The sequence below is a fragment of the Arachis ipaensis genome, chromosome B4 (assembly GCF_059453495.1).
Source record: "Arachis ipaensis isolate K30076 ecotype BB chromosome B4, ASM5945349v1, whole genome shotgun sequence".
Lineage (NCBI taxonomy): Eukaryota > Viridiplantae > Streptophyta > Magnoliopsida > Fabales > Fabaceae > Arachis > Arachis ipaensis.
Genome location: NC_142439.1, coordinates 141,465,478 through 141,485,024, shown reverse-complemented (window position 1 = coordinate 141,485,024; position 19,547 = coordinate 141,465,478). Strand labels below are relative to the sequence as shown.

At 32.4% G+C, this 19,547-nt stretch overlaps 1 protein-coding gene across 1 annotated transcript; it reads left to right on the top strand.

Annotated features, from left to right (window-relative positions):
* Window positions 1-229: 229 nt before the first annotated feature.
* On the top strand, window positions 230-3,895 carry LOC107638127 (putative auxin efflux carrier component 8). Its single transcript, XM_016341300.3, has 7 exons — window positions 230-807; window positions 1,769-1,964; window positions 2,109-2,194; window positions 2,284-2,441; window positions 2,887-2,963; window positions 3,101-3,188; window positions 3,764-3,895. Exons 1-6 carry the CDS (start codon window positions 267-269, stop codon window positions 3,165-3,167), a joined length of 1,125 nt encoding a protein of 374 aa, XP_016196786.1. The 5' UTR covers window positions 230-266; the 3' UTR covers window positions 3,168-3,188; window positions 3,764-3,895.
* The last annotated feature ends 15,652 nt before the right edge of the window (window positions 3,896-19,547 follow it).

The window sequence follows — 19,547 nt, the reverse complement described above, 5'->3', positions numbered from 1 at the left end:
ATTTAAATATGTGATTTATCCTAAATTATATCATGTCATATACAAACAAGACAAAAAAAATCTTTAAATTAATTATAAAAAATTTAAAGAAAACTCTTAAAAAAAAAACTTTTTAAACTAACCAAATTTCTATATATGTTACCTTATGCATGAGGCAGCATGTATAAAAGTATAAAACAATAAACTATATTCTCTATATATCTATAGCCTCTAGCTAGTTGATTATTTATCCAAAAATCTTTCAACAAACTTTAATCATCATCAATATGATTTCCTTATCGGATGCATATCATGTAGTATCAGCAACTGTGCCACTGTATGTAACAATGATTCTAGCATACATATCAGTGAAATGGTGGAAACTATTCACACCAGATCAATGTTCAGGGATAAACAAATTTGTTGCGAAATTTTCAATCCCACTCTTATCATTCCAAGTGATTTCTTCGAACAACGTCTACAAGATGAGCTTGAAGCTCATCTATGCAGATGTTGTTCAGAAATCGCTTGCATTTCTAGCCCTAGCCGCGATTACTCGCATCGGCCGAGGCGGAGGGGGCTTGAAGTGGATTGTAACGGGAATATCATTGTCAACACTACCAAACACTTTGATTCTTGGGATTCCATTGATGAAGGCTATGTATAAAGATGAATCTGTTGCACCACTTGCACAGATTATTTTCTTGCAGAGTATGGTGTGGTACAATTTTTTGTTGTTTCTTTATGAGCTTGATGCTGTTGCTAACAAGTCCTCCATGCCTCCTCCTTCTCAAGAAGCTCCACCTCCTCCACCGTCTCAAGGCACAGGTGGGTGGTGATTCATTCATATATATAATATTAACATAGTAGTGTTAGAGGATCAACATATTTTGTGATTTATAGTCCTTAATTAATCATTATTAATATTTTTAATAGTGTGAGATTATATTTAATAGTGTAAAATTACACACTCTTTTTGTATAGTTAAATACTGACTAGATTTTATGAAAATGTTGGCTCCGATACCCGAGACTTTCTTTAACATTAATTGGCTAATTTGCATTATTATCTTAGTGTATTTGTGATTGCGAGTTAGAATTTTAAAAGAAAAAATAATAGGATCGAGAAGGAAAATATAATGTATTTAAAAAGTAAAAAGATCTTTCATTTTGAAGCGATTTAAATTTTTTTATTAATGCATTTGAAATGTTTTGATATGTCATTTTCAGATTTTATGTTAGGATATGCATATTTGACAGATTAGTCTTGGTCAAACACCAATAATGAAGAAGCATAGTTATTTGTTTTTTTTTTTGGTGACTAGTTATTTGTTTAATTAAATTGATCAAGATTGGATTTCAGAAATATTTCTTAACAAAAGTCTCTCATCTCTCTCTCTCTCTCAAGTTAGAGGCTCTATTTATTATATCCGAAATATTTATTTTAACTTTGTAATTTGTTAATAATGTAATAAACTGATATTTCCTACAATATACTCGATTTCTTTTTAGTTTTTATAAATATATATCCTAATATAATAATAATAAGGAATTTTTTTAGAGATAGATATATTGGGGGGCTCCATATATAATTAGAGAAAAATTAGAGTTTAAATTTAATTTCTTGTTATTAGTGTTATAAACACATTTTGAATACAATACTACTCCCTAATAATTGCATAACTGTAAAAAACTTTAGTCCCTGTTAGCTTCAGAAGAAAGAATTATATATATATAATGCATCATTCCAAGTAAAATTCATGAATTTCTTGAATTTTATTTATTTATAGAGGAAACGGAGACTTCTCATGAAGTAGTAGTGCAATCAAAGGAGGAAGAGGAAGAAGAAGAAAAAAGGGAGCCTATAAGGACCAAAAGGAAAATGAAGATCCTTCTCATTCTTATCACAGTGTGGAAGAAGTTAATTAGAAATCCTAATACATTTGCAACTTTAATAGGCCTTATTTGGTCAACCATACAATTCAGGTGCGAATAAAACATACACTTACAAAAAAAGTCAGAAAAGTCTTGCTTATATATATCAATATATGTATATTTATTAACATGCATGTTCTTATTATATATAACTAAATTCAATAATCCAGGATATGAAATATATATGTATTACAGGTGGGGAGTACATATGCCCAAAGTTGTTAATCAATCAATAGAAATATTGTCCAATGGAGGTCTTGGTATGGCAATGTTCAGCTTAGGTGACAAAACAAAACAATTAAAAGTTATTATTATTTTTTTCCTTCATTATTATTTATTGTTCAACATTATTATTTTACATTTTGTGTAGGTCTATTTATGGCTTCACAATCCAGCATCATAGCATGTGGCCCAAGGATGACAATGGTGGCAATAGGACTAAAATTTCTTGTTGGCCCTGCCCTAATGGCTGTAGCTTCCATTGCCATTGGATTAAGAGGAACATTACTCAAAGTGGCAATTGTTCAGGTCATCAGTATTTTTTTTTTTTTGTCAATTTAATTTTATTCATTATTAGCATAAACTTTATATATTGATATATAGTTATTGTCACATATTTAAAAAAAATATTTTTTTTAAATCATATATATGTAATTTTTTTTCAAAAAGACAGGGAGACTCGAACTTGCTACCATTAAATGAGTATGAGAAGATTATGTCATTTGAGTTATAACTCGTTAGTCATATATGTAAATTTATGTGATAGAATAATCATGCATAAAAACACCTAATTAAATGTTGGTATAAACTATATAAAAATTAAATCTTATTTATTTTTGTAACAGATATATAATTATTTATATATTTTTTTATTAGTTTAAATTTAAAAAAATTATAATTTATAATAATTTTATTTTTTTAATAAATATTAAATAATAATGAATAATAGATAGTATGATTTTCGATGTGGCAGGCAGCACTACCCCAAGGGATTGTGCCTTTTGTTTTTGCAAAGGAGTATAATGTTCATCCTGCTATATTAAGCACTGCGTGAGTGATGCTAAATCAAAGCATCTCTATATCTTCCATAAATGAAAACATTTGCATTGTGTTTTCTTGCTCAATATTTGATGCCATATGGTAATTTTTTATTTTTTATTTTGTTTTTATTTCATTCATTATTACAGGGTCATATTAGGGATGCTGATTGCGTTGCCAGTGGCATTGGCTTACTACTTTCTCTTAGCATTATGAAGGCCTGGCTACTATACCAATGTACATTACTATTGATTCATATAGAAATTTAAAGAAATTAAAACATACATTTAATTTATACGTTCACCCTAACATCACCTTGTATGTTGTAAGTAAATATGTTATGAGGTTCGTTTAATTAAGAAAAATAAACTCTTGGTCATAATTTGGAATGGTTTTGTTTTGTGAGGTAGATTTGAATAATATATATAATTCATTATATATTTGGTTTATGGGAGATAAATAAAAAGATAAACTGGTCACAATGTGGTGGTTTAATTTGGTGTGCTGCACTATCGGATATTCAGATGCAAAAAATCTAGACATTTATCCAGGTGTTTGGAAATTCATTATGCGAAATTTATTTACTAATTAGTTTAATTGTTTATTCTAATTCGTAATTGTCCATTAAGCTTAAATTACATTTTAGCTAAATTTTCTAAATTAAATATAATTCATTAAAAAAATATAGAAAGACAATATAAATGTTGAACAACGTAAACAACAATTAAAAAAAACTAACATCCTCTGTTATATCACATTTTCATTCCATTTCAATTCTCTCCTCCTCTAACTTACCTTTTTCCTTTTACCAGACTGCGACAAAAATACCACCGTGTAGTTTCAAATTTCAACCACCGTAAGGCGCAGCACCGCCGAATGTCATCTACAATCGCGACTTCCTCCTCACGCGCCACGGCCACTGCCGTACTGAACATACACCGCAGCCCCACCCCACTATCATAGTAAACCAAGCAATGATTTCAGAAGCATTTTTCATCATATCGCATGCCCTGAGTCTAGGTTGTTTCCTACATGTTAAGGATGTGCATACTTCTACTAAGCACGAGGATCAAGTGTATATTTCAGAGATTAACTACATGTTCATGTATGATTGCCTGCATTATTGTTTGTGCTACGATTGGCGCAGCACCTTTCTTCTTTTTTGTTTTCACTTTGTTGTGGTTAATCTATAATATGCAGATAGTTAATTTAGTAGGTATGCAGATAGTTATTTAAATTTTTATGTGAATAGTTATTTGATTAGAATGAGTTTAGTTATATACAACTAAAATATATTAGATGTTCAATTCACTAGATATACAAATAATTATTTTTATCTTTAAATAGATAATTATCCTTAAGCGCCAATAAAAATTCTTGTTGACGAACCGCGGCAGTAAAAAGAAAAGAGAAACTAATACTTTAATAAATTAGAATATAATAAATAGTTAAAATTTTTGAATTAAGGATAACAATGAAATAATACATTGTTTGCTTATCCCAATCACTCTTTGTAACCATAAAAACGAGTGAGATCAAAGGGTCCGAGCAAAACTTAGCATTAAAACAATGAATCCCTTTTCCACTATGAGAAATTCCCGTGGATCTGATCCATGCCATTTTCTGATGAGCAGGATCCTCTTAGAGAGGCAAGCTCAGAGCATACTTTATGGCACTGGATTGAGAAAGAAGGAAATAACACTAGCTAAGCTTTCAGAGAGAGAAAGAGAATTCAGAATATTTTGAGAGATAGGAAAAGTGGATATATTACAATGTTTCTTGAGATCTGATTACAACTGAAGTAAGTACCTCCTTATATAGAGGTCTCTAGATAGAAGTGATATCTTTCGAAATCTAAACAAACCTATCATAAAATGCCAACTGGAGGATAAGGATAAGCCTTATCTTTTTTGGCGTTTTCTAAGCATGTGACTGAGGTCACTTTATTTTAGCACACTCATAATTATACATAGTGGGAACAACAGTGTCCTAATAAAGAGATGGTTTGAAATAGTCTTCTGGAAGGGTCCCATCACCATCTGAGAAGGATGAGTCAGAAGCTAAATTGACAGCTCTGAAATCTGTATCCGGGTCTTGTAGGTAGAGAAACGGATCTTCAGTGTTTCCTTCATTTGGATCTTGGGCATCTTGCAGATATGGGTCATATGGGTCTGATTTTGGGCTTTCAGCATCATCGGGTATCTTCTTCAGCATTTCTGTTTGGAATATGTATAGACGTGCTGGGCTGGTTTCTTGGAGCACAAAAAGAGTATTGTCCAAATTGATTGATTATTCCCGAAGCTATGAATCTGGACTGGAACTCTTGGAGAGTCACTGGTGGAACATCTGATTGAAATGGGAGTCCTTCAACTGCATCTCCTTCTCCATATAATCCAGGTTGCCAAAGTTGACAAAGGTATTTGGCCAAGGCATTCAGGACTGTCTTTTCATCTGTGGACCATATGGTAGAATATCCAACAACATCGACCTTGTTCATGGTATGTGCATTCATGGTATGTGCTTTACATCCAGTAAAATAATCTCTCTGTAAGGTGACAAAACAACAAAATTTCCGCTTTGTCTTGGAGGATTTATTCCACAGTTGGTGCTGGTCAAGCATATTATATAACATTCCTCTCCATGCCTCAAGTGGGGCATACATAGAGAATAACCAGACTAGATGAGATTGGGCTTCAGTGCGGTTACACAGGATGTGATATACAGGAAAGAGTGGTATTATGATAGCACATGGATATAGAGAAGACAGAGCCCAGATATACCACATCATTTCCTCTGGTATAGGACCTTGGATTATTGGTATAGTGCAAAAAGGGGTATCCATGTCAAAGTACTTCGGATTTGGATGTATTTGGGTTATGGTAAGGAGTTGGTGTAGCCAGTAAAACAAGGTTTGTCTGGCTAGACAGACTATTTGAAACTCTGTCTGGGGTCTTGCTTTGAAGGGAAAAGGACCAATTTTCCTTCTGTATGGGTTATTGTGAAGTGGACAATCAGAAAATGGAAGGGTGTATGAAGGGTTGTAGGTGCTCATGGTGCAAATGTAATGGATTGGTTTGGGGAGTGATTCTATTAGTTTGGGGGATGGTTCTTTGGTTGGCCTGGATAAGAAATCTGCAAGTGTGTCTTGGTGTCCTTTGATGTGTCTTACCTCGAATTTATAGCGAGAGAACCAGTCCTTCCATCTTAGCAATTGAGAGTCTGGCAGGATTTTTTTCTTGATTTCTAACATTGATGGGAAAGAGGTGTTATCCATTTCCACAGTAAAATGATAAGCACTGAGATGGAAATTGAATTTTTCTATTCCCCTTTTGACAGCAAGAATCTCTTTGTAAGTGGCATGGTAATGTTTTTCAGATTCTTTGAACTGTCCACTAGCATGCGCACAATAGTGTCTTGTCCCATCAATTTCTTCAAGTAGCACGGCTCCCCAGAATTCATCACTAGCATCTGTCTGCAATATTCTTTTTCCTGTGCTGGGAATCTTTAAAGGTGGGGGGTCTTGTGATATTCTCTTCAAGGTTTTGACAGCTGTGGTTTGCTCAGGTCTCCATGGTGGGGCTTCTTTTTTAGGAGTTTTGACAGCTGACTGGTGTGTCTGGTCACATCTGGGATAAAGTCTCTGATGTAGTTTACAATTCCCAGAAATTGTTGGACTTGTTTGACCGTCATGTTTTCATCAGGAAAATGGATTAACTCTTTGGCGAGATGTTCTCCTGGTTGAAAGAATCCATCTTCGAAGATCATCCCAAGGAATTCAATTTTTTTCTTAGCAATAGAGCTCTTTTTTGAAGATAGCATGATTCCTTGATCTTTGATGATTTGAGTGAATTGGGCCAGGAGTGCCTTGTGGGCTTCACTGTCTTTTGAGAACAGTAAGATGTCATCAATGTAGATGAGCGTGGAGTGTAATATGGGCTCAAAGATTTTGGTCATTGCCTTTTGGAAAAGAGATGGGGGCTACTTTGAGTCCAAATGGCATTACCGTCCACTGGTATTGGGCTTCAGGTATACAGAATGCTGTTTTGTACCTATCCTCAGGATGAAGCCCAATTTGCCAAAATCCAGCTTTTAAGTCAAACTTGCTGAATATCTTTGCTCCACTTAATCTTTGTGTAATGACTGAGATTCTTGGTAGAGGAAACTTGTCATCTTGTAAGAAGACATTAAGTGGCTTATAATCAATGACAAGCCTCTTTTTTCCTCTATTTTGCTCGGCTCTTTTTTCAACATAGAATGCTTGACATGCCCAGTTAGAGTTGGTTGGTTCAATGAGTCCTTGAACAAGAAGGGCCGCACATTCAGCTCTTGCCAACTTAAGATCTTCAGGGTTCATTCCTGAATGCGTGGCCTTTGTAGGGTTGATGTCCTCATTCTTCTTGAAGGGGAGTCGAACATAAAATTCTGGATTTTTCCACAAAGGAGCAGGATGGTTGAATTGGTCATGACTGTCACAACAGGCACTAAGGAGTAGCTGTTGGACCTCCTTATACTCTTCTGGAGCTTCTTGGATTTCAAGGATACTTTGTATCCCTGTAAAAGGCAAAAACTGCCCTTTGTAACTTAGACCAATGGGTTTGATATGTAGCCCATGAGTTCGAAAGAAGGCATTGAATCCGAACAAAACATCTTTGTCTGGGAAATAACTTCCCAGTACTCTGAGCCAAGTGGTCTGACCTGCAAATATCTCCAATCCGACTGGTTTTTTGGAGATGAGATTAATGGTGAAGACCTCACTGTTAGCTACTGCGAATTTCTTGGAAAAAGGTGCCCACATTTCCTTTGGTAAGACATGTGGTTTTATGACAGTGGCACAAGATCCGGTGTCCATTAATGCAACAGCCTTTATTGGTTTATCATAGACAGACGTCTTGACTTTTAAGTCGAAATGGGGTCGAGGTGTACCATCAATCTGTTTTACTCCTAAAGATCCAAGATATCCAAGTTCTTCTTCTGGCATACTCGATCCTTTAGGAATTCTTGTGGTGATGGAAGCAATGGATGATATGGTAAAGATAGACCTTTTTGGTGGGAGGTCTTCTTCTGAACTATTTTCTTCTGAGTCAGATTCTTGGAAAATATATTCAGTTTCATCATTTTTGCTTCTTTTTTCTTCAAGTACTGACTCTAGATCTTCCTCATCACCAATGGAAGCAGCATCCATTAAAGATTGGAGCATTTTTATCTCCTTCTTTGTCTTGTGAGGACATGACTTAGCAAAGTGTCCTTGTTTTCCACAAATGAAGCATTTGTTCGACTTGGTATTGGGTTTTCTCCTTTTAAAGTAACGATACTTTTGCTTGCTTCTTCTCCTTCTGAATGCTTTCTGATGAAATGTTTTGGCTGGTGGTTGCCAATGCGTCTTTTTCTTTGGCTTGCATTCACACATACTTGACTCTTTGCACTTAATTTTCAGATGGGATTTGCTGCATGCTCCTTTGAGTTTGCCTGAGTTTTTTTTAAGCTGTTTGAACATTTGTTGTTGTTCGCACAACTTGTCCAAGGCGGCTAGGGCCAACTGGTATATTTCTCCAATGGTTGTGGTGGCCACTTCTTTGCGAAGAGTCATCATCATTCGCTGTATTTCTGGCTGAAGCTCATCTGGCAAGGATGCTATAAAGACTTGTTTAAGTGGCGGATTATTATTTCCTCCAAGAGGATAATATTTAGCAGCCATCTTCTTGTAGTGTTTCTCCAAGTCCTTTCTGTTGAGTGAATAGCACTTCATCTCAAAATATTCTTGAGAATTTCTTTTTTGGATAATTGCAATGTCTCCTAGAAATTCTTGATGTATTATCCCCAGAAACTGTGAAGAGGTACCATTGATGAGCTGGAGTCTTTCATATTCAGAAAGGTTAGTTGCCCATTCTCGGAGATTGCCAGTCATCCGATTTATGAAATTTGCAAGGACTTGTCTGCTTGTGAGATTTGGGTTGGCCATGTTGGTCTGAATCCAAGCACTAAATTCATTTAACCTTTCTCTGTATCTTGCTGGTGGGATATCATCAAAGGTGAACCATTTGTTAGAAGTTTTAACTTCAATGGAGCTTATATGGTCGTGATTAGCTGAAGTTTCTGGTTCATCCCTTTCAGAAGTTATCTCTTCCTCTTCTTCTTCTACAGGGTTGACCATGGCTAGTGCTGAAAGATCTGCTTCATAGTTTCCTTCGGACTCTTCATCTTCTTGTTCACTGGTCTCAGTAGTCTCAACTTCTGATTCTTCAGTAATCTCTTCACTGTGTGATTGAGTATCTAGAGTAAGGGTATAAATTGATCGTCCTGGAGCAGGCGACCCTTCTTTGATGCCCTTATCTCTCATAGGAACATTAGAAGATGTTTCATCTCTAAAAAATTTCCTGGTTTCCAAGGAGGATGAGGTCTGGATTGGAGGGATGGCTGAGGTTGTTGTGACTTAGGTAGGGACGAATGACGCCGTCCTTAGGGAGAAATAGATCTTTTAGTGTTTGCTTGCCTGGCTAAATGGTAGGTGGATTTGAAGATGGAGTCATAATCTGGGGTTTCTGGTGGTGAATATGTGGATGGAAATAAGGCAGGTGAATATGAGGGATATGGTTTGGCATACATGGATAATGGGTCTATGGACAGTGTTTGGGGTACAGTTGTTTTGCTTTTGTCCATCTCAATTTGTCGAAGTTGAGCCTTGACTTGATCCAGTTCTCTGTTCTTCTTTTGGAATTCTGGGCCAAAGTAGCGATTGTCAATGTAGGCTTTGAGTTCTTGATCGAGTTGAAAAGCTTGTGCAAAGAGTCGATCTCTGAGTTCAGCCACTTGTTTTGCCACAGAACTTAATTGTACCGAGAGACCCTCAGTCTTCTCTACAAGAGTATCAAGAGTGTGATCTATCCGAAGTAGTACTTTATTTTGGCTGACTGCATTATCTGTATGCCAATTAAGCACTTCCTCTTGAGGAGTTGTTGCTTGGTGTCCATGTGGAGTGATTCCTTGAGGTATCACATAAGGTCTCCTAGTGATTTTCTTTTCATCAGTTTGGGTCACTAAAGGTGGGAATTCTTCCTCATAAGATCTGAGAGTGGCGATACACGGGATTGTATCGATTGGCTAATAAGGATAATCTACGGAGCTTTTTCGAGATAGTTTTGTCCTCTTGAGCATTGGTTTCTTTCTGAGCATTGGAGCTGATTCAGCATCATCAGGAGGCTCAGGTCTTTTAAAGGAGCATGGGGCTTGTAACAACTTCTTCTTCTTTTTCTTGTTCCTCCGTCTTCTAGCATAATCTTCATCATCAGTGTCACTCCATTGATTAGCACAGTCACAGTCAGAATCGCACATAGAGGGATCAACATCCCAAATGAAGTGGCCATTTATGTGGGAGACGTAAACAGGTTTTCCGTTCTCATAGAAGTGCACAGGTGGATCATTTTGATCATGAGTTGTCTGCACCTGAACAGGAGAGATCATATTGATTCTTCTGAAGGATGGTCTTCGCAGTGAAATTTGTTTGGTCATTCCAGGTTTCTGAAAAATAGTTGTCACCGTTCCATCACTATTATGAGTAATAGTTGGAGGTGCTGTAGTATGAACATCGACCTGTTCTTTTGGGAAGGCTTTCTCATAATCAGTAATCCATTCCAATGGAATGATAGAAGAAAGTTCTTCAATAGTGATCATCCTTGGAATGTTTACGATTGCAGGTCCTCCAGCACTATCTGTAAACATGAATAATGCCTCTCCAGTTGTGTTTGGGAGATTAAGATCAAGAGCATGATCTTGGACTCTGTAGAGAACTTGGTGATGTAAGGTGGCCTGTTCAGCATTAGAGTCTTGAATTACTCCTACCAATTGTATTTGGATTTTCAGCCTTTGACTTATCGTTGGATCTGATAATCTCATGGTGAAATTGGGAGCTATAGTAAGAATGACACTTCCATTTGAGAGTGTTGTTACTAATGCTCCGATCAAGGCATGTTGGTATTCTTTGAAAGTAGTATCTAAAAGAGCAACTTTGGCTGTTACCGGAAGAGATCTCCTTCCATGAAGGGTAAGAATAAGCCTAACTGCTCCTAGATGCATATGAGTGTAGCCTTGGTTTTGGTAGTTTTGGATGAGTTCTTGTGGTATTTCTAAGGTTATGTATTGTTTAGCAGTAGTGGCTTTTAAACCACACTGTTAAAGATGAGAGGACTGGATGACTTCTTTGGGAGAAGGAGAAGGGTTTCTGTGGATGAGATGGCGAATGGAAGTGAGGGTTGATTTCTTTTGTCTTTGGTAGAAAGAGTAAGGACTTATGAGAGGGTATTCAGTGGCCGGGGTTCGAGAGTCTTCTGGAACATGAGTGAATTCTACCAACTGATCAATCTTATTTTCAAGAGTTTTCTTTAAACTGGAGGGTAATCGGTCTATACTTAGAGAGGTAGAGTGATGTATGGGTTGTGAAGAACTTGATGAGTCTGTGGGATTCATGTTTATGTTTAGTGATTCTCTCTTACTTGCTTTTACTAGTAATACCTTCTTCTTCCTCTTATCAACCTGAGGCTCTGATACCACAGGAGTGAATCTCCAGTACTTCAGGATAACAATGAAATAATTAGATAGAAAGAAACTAAACAACACATTTAATAAGAAAACATTTAAACAACACATGTCCTAATGTGACTTAATAATAAAAAGAAAACTAATTTATATTCTTTGTCGAAACGGTTCATTTTTTCTTTCGTAATGCATGAATTAAATCGCTCCATAAAAAAAAAAATTGTTTCTGAATTACAACATAATATGGGCTAATTTTTTTAGAAATGAAAAAAGATGATGTGTAATTTAATATCATGATTAATTAATAAATTTTTTATTTTAAATAATAAATTAGAGTTTTAGATTTAAAAAATTTGAGAGCCATATTTCATAATACATAAATTTAAAGATTTAATTTGTAGTGAAATAATTTTTTTATTATAAAATAAATTAAAAGATATAATTAATACGATTAAAAAAATTTATTATTAAAATATAAATTTAAAAGTCAGATTTATATATTTAAAAATTTAAAATAGAAATAAAACATATCTAATCTTTAGATTTGTATATTTAAAAAAAATTAAAGATCACAAATCTGATTTTAAATTTGTATATCCATATAAAATAAAAACACATAAAATTTTTACTTTATTAAAATATATCAGTAAAAAATTAATATCAAAATTAAAAGATGACATAATATGTATTAATTATTGAGTTTGTATAAACAATTTTATTTCATCGCTTCCTTTAATTCAACATGATAAAGACTAATTTATATTTATATATATATATAAAATAAAATTTGAATTTTAAATAATTGACTAAACATATGATTAAGCTAATTATTCTACTCAAACATCTTGAATTTGATGAGATGGTTATCGGAATCAATGACATAATTAGGAGTGGCAAACGGGTCGAAATTTGTTGGGTCGACCCACTAATCCATCAAAAAAAATGGATTGAGCTGGAAATTTAAAATAGTCAAACTTAAAAAGTCCGTCTAACTCGCACCGTCTAATCCGTGGACTTTGACGGAACGGGACGAAATTTTTCAGATCAGACATTTTTTGTGAAAGGCTGTTTTTTTACATTTCTACGATGTTATTGATCTATAAGATGATGAAAATGATAATTAAAAATGTTCTAAATTATATTTTAAATTAGATTTTATTTTTAATTGATATAAATTTTCAAATGTTTAATTATATATTTTGGACAATATTTATTTTATTTTAGAATTTGAATAATGTTGATTTTATTATTTTATTTTAAAAAATTTAATTTATAATTATATTTATTACATATTTATAATTATAAAAATTTAATATATGTGAATTTAAAAATTATAATTTTTTATATTTTAAAAATGATAAATTTATCAAAATAATTATAAAATTATATATATTATTTAATATCTAATTATTTATATAAAAAAAATTAACCCACCAACCTAACATTAAACGGAACTAAGAAAGAATTTAAAACTGTACGAGACAAAACGGAGTAACCTACTGGATACCAAATTTTTGGCGGGCCGGTTTTCTCATTTATCACCCCTAGACACAACGTTATCTAAGAATTCCACTTGCCAAATGAAAAGGCTATAAATATAAAGGGTCCTTCTAGTGTACAGATATGGGTGTACAGATTTTTTGTTTTTTATGGTTGTTAAAAGCGTATCACTAAAAGTGTTGCTTAAAGAGAAAGTGTTACCCTTAATCGTTGACTTGGCTCTGATACCAATTTTTAAAAGTCGACTTTTCTTTCTTTTTCGAAGTTTCTATTAACTCTTTATATTTTACTTCGAATAAGTTTATAATTTGTATAGATTCGAAATAATTTGCAAATTCATAAAAAATGTTGACCATTTCTACTATTACTAGTATTTATAATTCTGATTTTATTTTTATAGTCTAATCTTGTTTTAGTTTATAATATTCTTTTTTGCATGGATTATTGTATATAAAATCTTTTATCTGTTTGTCTTTTTCTTTAATATAATTTCTCAAATCTTCAAAAACTTCTTTTATTTCTACACTTTCTGTTGTTTCTAAATATCTTTTTAATTTTTCAACTTCATTCTCCATTTTTTCTTTTAACAGCTTCAATTCTTTTAAGTCATAATATGGTTTTCCAGGCATTTATAAATTTTTTAAGTTTAACTCCAACTTGTTTATATTTATTCTTATTTCTATCCTTTTTATTATAAGGTCATCAATTTCGATCTGAAGATTATTTAATTCCCTTTTATACTCCTTTATTTTACTTTTTAATTTTTTCGCCATTTTTCTTTTTATTTTATTTTCTGGTCTTTCAATCTTTGTATGCTTCATTATTTATTTTAGAATTTTTGCAAATTCTATCATCACTTCATCACTATTTTCTAGAGATTCTATTAATTTTTCTAGCTCTTCAACTTCTCTTTTTAACTTGTCATAGATTATTTTTAGAGCTTCAAATGCTCTTTGATTTATTTCAGAAAACTGCAAATAATTCAAACGATTTTCTCTTTCAAAGAGCTCTTGTTTCTTATCTTGATAAGTTACATATATTTCTTCTTTATTTATTGTCATAGTTTAGTATTTAGGGTTTCATTTAGTTTTTCAACCTTTTTTGTTAATTCTTTTATTTCAGAATTTTCTTCTTTAATCTTTAACTTAGATAAACTTAAAGGGCTATTAATTTTAGATTCTCTTATTTGAAAATTTGATGAAACCAATTTTCCTGATGGTTTTTTTAATAATAGAACTGAGTTTTCAATAGCTTTATATTTTGGTATTTATGTTTTTACAATTTTCTGAAATAATTCATCGACATAAATTCTTTCTCTGTTTTTAAATATTATACTATGATGGCTATTTGTTAAAGCATGATTTATTGCATATGTAATTGAAAATGGTTCATCATCTTGTTCCATTAGATTCTTTCTATGAAATTTATAAGCCAAACTTATAGATCTTCCAAGATTTTCAGTTGATAAAGGTATAGCATATCCAAGATGGGCATTAAATTTAACATTTATGTTTGCCAAATTTCCATGAACAATTCCAATTATTTGATCTATTGGGTCATCAGTAATTCTTTTGTCACAGATTGTTAAATTTATTGGTGAATTAATTCCTTTCATATATGTAGATTTGATTAAGACTTGTATAGTACTAATATGAATCCATCCAATTTTAGATCTTTTTTGTTGATCCTTAATTTTCTCAATCTGTTTACTCAATTCTTCATTATTTATCAAAGCTATTTCAAGTTCTCCATTGGCAGATTTTATCTTTATAGGAGCTTCAAGTTGAATTTTTCCATAGTATATTATATTTTTTCTATTAAAAACTTCTTTTAAAAGATTTTGTTTATTAAAATTTTCATTTGATTTGAGATTTAATTCTATTTTTAGAATAGCCTGTTTTTCATTATCTAATAAAGCAGTTAATCTATAATAATCAGATTCTTCTGTTAATTCTAAACTTTCTAAATAATTCATAATTGAAAGACTAGAATGAAGATGTACCTTTCTGGAGAAAAACTTCCTTTATTTAGTCTATTTTACATAAGGGATTTTTATCTCCAGAGGGGAGATTGTAGATACTAACTCCAGAGGGGAGTTTAGAACTATTTTTCCCTAAGGGAATTCTTCCTCAGATTATAGAATCGCCTCGACCGCTTCCTCCTTGCTCTCCTAGCATATGAGTACTCTTAGCCTCCTGCTTTCTATTATCTGATGCTTCTACAATTGCCTAAGCAACCTATTTATAATAGTTGGGTTTGATGGACAATTCCCATCCTTACCCTTCTTATGACATCATTGCTTACGTCATTGTTTGTTCTCTTGCACCAGCTACATTGTTGGTGCTCTATGACCTAAGTGCTTACGTCACTATGCAATAATGTTGAGAGATGCTTCAGATGCACTGTCCTCCTCTTTTATCATGTGACCCTCAGATGCATTGTCTCCTTCCTTCATCATGTGAGTTGATTCCGTTTCATTATTGCTTTCTTCAGATATTTCTGAGGCACATAGCTGGCACTTGTGGTCTTCTCTGTCTTTTATCAAATAGCAGAGATTCCTCTTTATCCCTTCAGGGAGCTTTTCTAAAAGTCCAGATAAGTTATAGAATGCTGATTCAAATTCCACCAAGAGTCTCATCTCTCTTTCTTCAATTTCATTTCTTTTACTGGACACAAGCAGAGTATTTCTACTTTTATAATTAATCCTTGTGTGAGATTTCTTCGTTATTTTTTGAGTTCATTCAAAGACCCTTGCTAATGTGCTGGCTAGCCTTCCTTCATGACTGTAAATCGTTAAATCTTGAATCTGATCAATTGGTTGAAAATTTTATGGGAAGACGGACATGAATATTACTTGGTATGCTGGAACCAAGCATTCTTCTTCTTCATTAAAAATAGGTTGACTGTTTGTAAATTTTAGGGATATATCCCTTGGATTTACATTGTCAATCATATTTTTAAATCTCTTTACTGCATCAACGAATCCTGCAGGAAACTCACTAATAATTTTTAGATCATTAAAAATTAAAATTGTATCAATTAATCCATACTGAAAAAACTGATAGGTGTCAGATGGAGAAGCATCTAGAAATATAACCAGCTTTGTTAGCTGTTCTTTGGCAATAGGATAATATCCCAAAATTGTCCTTTTTTCTTCAGTCCAATTCAGAACTATGTTAAGAGTTTCTCTGAGATTTGATCTACAGACCTTTTTCTTTTCCTTGATTTCAACCCTTGTAGGGATGTTTCTTATTATCCCTGTTCTCTGGGTTTGAATTGGAGCTTTATCTGCTCTTTTTAGAGTTTACTCTGGATGGAGAGCTTCATATTCCCTGAAGGATTCTTTTGCCTCTTCCAGTGTTAGAAACCCTCCTTTATGAATTATCTTTGATTGATGTGTGAATGGTGCTGCTTTTTCCCAAGCATCATATACTCCTTTCATGGGGCCATTATAAATTACATAATATTTTTTATCTTGGGTGGATTTTTTAATGATTTCAGCAATTATTTTATTTTCTGAAATTTTTTCTTCACCTGATTTGTCCACCATGCTTAGCTGGCTGAACTCTGATGGTTTTGCTTGTTGTGTTGATTTCATTGCTTCAATAGCCTTCTTGAGAGATTGGATCTGTGTCCTTATTTGTTGACAATGCTTGCATTTTTCGAGTTCTTGCTCATATTTTTGAATTTCTTGATCTAATGCGTTGTAGACGAACTCCATTCTCTTGTTAATGTATCTGCAATAACATTTTTGTCACCCTTAATATATTCAATTTTTATTGGATATTGTAACAAAAATAATTGCCATCTTACCAATCGTCTATGATTATAATCAACTTTTAAATTATATCGTATGAAACCTGTTAGGTAACTTGAATCTGTCCTTAATGTAAATTCTCTGGGTAGTAAATCAATTTTCCATTTCTTAAGAGATTTAATTGCTGCTAGAGTTTCCTTTTCATGAGTAGTATATCTCTGTTCTGTTGGAGTAAAAGTCCCTGAAATATACCTGCAAAGTAATTCCTTTGGGGAATATTTAGAATCTAGTGATTCTTTTTCCAAACTTTTTATAGCTTTCTTAGCTTTTAGACATCCTGACCAGGTTATGTCTGAAGCATCTGTTTCTACTATTAAGTAGTCATTTTCTTCTGGAATATAAAGTTCTGAAAGTTTTTCACATAATTTTTTAATTCTTTGAATTTGCATGCTATCTTTTTCATCCCATTTCCATTCTTTTTTAGTACTTATTTTTGGAAATAAGCTTTTAGTGTATTCTGTTATATTCTTTAAAAATCCTTGATCAGAGATATAATTTATACACCCTAAAAATCTTTGTAATTGTTTTCTATCTTCTATTTTATTAGGAAATAAATTTACTTTTTCTAGAACATTTGGTTGAAGTTTTAGCTTTCCTTGAGCGGATAGAATTAATCCAAGAAACTCTATTTCTTGTTTTGCTATTCTTGCTTTCTTTTTGCTAAGAACTAATCCTTTTTCTTTACATCTTTCTAAAACTATTAATAATTTTTGAAGATGATCTTCTTTATCCTGTTTTGTAAAAATTAGTATATCATCAATGTATACTAAAACAAATTCATTTAACTCTTTTAGATTTTCTTCCATAAATCTTTGATAAATACCTGGGGCTTGTTTTAATCCGAATGGTAATACATTCCATTCATAGAGCAACACACTTGTTGATTCTTTTATTGGGCAAGTAAAAGCAGTTAATTTTTTTGTTTCTTCGTCTAAACGAAGTTGCCAATATCCTGATTTTGCATCAAGAGATGAAAACCAAATTGCTCCTTTGATTTTTTCTAAAATAGAATCTTTTCTTGGAAGTTTATGAGCATCACCAATAGTTGCTTCATTCATCTTCTTATAGTTAATAACCATTCTTCGTTTTCCCCTTTTAATTTCATTATTGTTTTCGACATAAAAGGCTGGAGCCGCATGAGGACTTTTACTTAATTTTATAATTCCTTTTTCCAAAAGATCTCTACATTCTAATGAGAACTCTTCTCTATCTCTTGCGGAATAAGAAATTTTATTTGGAACATTTATCTCTTTTGTAGGATCTTTTAATTTAATGCTTACTAATTCGTTATTTATATTTTTAACATCTAAAGGATTTTCAGCACAAATTTCATCCAAAAGTTCTTCTATCTTTATTTCAAGATTATTTTTTGGAATGTTTATCTGAAAGTATAAATTTAAATAACATGTCTCTAATATAGAAAATATTTTAAATTTTAAGATCTTATCTATAGTAGTAGTTGGTATTTTTATACGTTTTGATTTTTGATTTATTGAAAAATCTGTGGAGCTTTTAAAACTATATATGTTAATTCTTGAATGAATGGATGATATAGCTTTAAAAAGTTATTTCCTATGATAAAATCCATTCCAGAATCTAACATATATATAGATGGAACAATAAACCTATAATTTTGAATAAAAATTTCAGTCATCTCTGCTTTTTGGTCAATTTTATGTATTGATTTGTCAGCTATTCTAACTCTTAATGGTTTCTTTAATTTTTTCCAATCAAGTTTTATATTTGAACTAGCAAAGCATTGTGTTGCTCCAGAATCTATAAAAGCATTTATAAACCTTTCTGTTATTTTTATAGTAATAAATGTGGCATTATTACTCAGTCTCCAAGTCTGTTTCTGAGACATATTCAAAAATATAGTCTAAGTTATCATCAGATTTCTCTAAAGGTTCCATGAAACAAGACTTAGCAATTTCTATTTGTTTAGTAAGATCCTTTTTATCCTTCTTTTTCGGACATTCATTTGCATAGTGTCCTTCTTCTTTGCAATACCAACACTTACAATTTTCTTTTTTATTCGGACAATAGTCACTTTTTTGTCTTTTGTTTTTATTGTTATTTCTTTTTCTAAAATATCTCTTTTTTCTCCAGTTTGGATAGTATTTTCTTTTTCTTTGAAAGTTTTTATTAAGCCCATATTTTTGGGGTATCTCTTCATTATCCTGACAGCAAATTCTAATTATATTTGCAAATCTTTTTTGAGTTGCTTCTTGCATACAACGTTCTTTTATTTCCTCTCTTATTGCAGAGGTCGCTCCACCAAAATTATTTTCAATTGTCCCTCTATTTATTTCTCTTATAAATCTTCCCATAATAAATTCATTAGCAGGATATGGAAGTTTTGTTATATACATACTAAGATAATGATTTTTATCTTCTTCTTTTAATTTGTAATAATGTATTCTATATTCACATATATAAGACTCCACATTACATAGATCATATATCTGAATATTAGCTAAATGGTTTTTTGCTTCTTGATATTCTTTGTTATAGACTTATTGTCTATGATCTATAATATTTTTTTCAAAAAATTCTTTATATAGAATCATCATTATATATAATATCTTATCATAAACTGTTGTTTTTGTTGCTAATTCTTCTATTATTTGGTTTTCTATTAATGTCATATAATCTCTTATAGTTCCTTTAGTATGAAACCCTATGTAATTCCAAATATCTCTTCCAGACAATTCACTAAGTTTTGGATTAGTAAAGGCTTCTAATAAAAA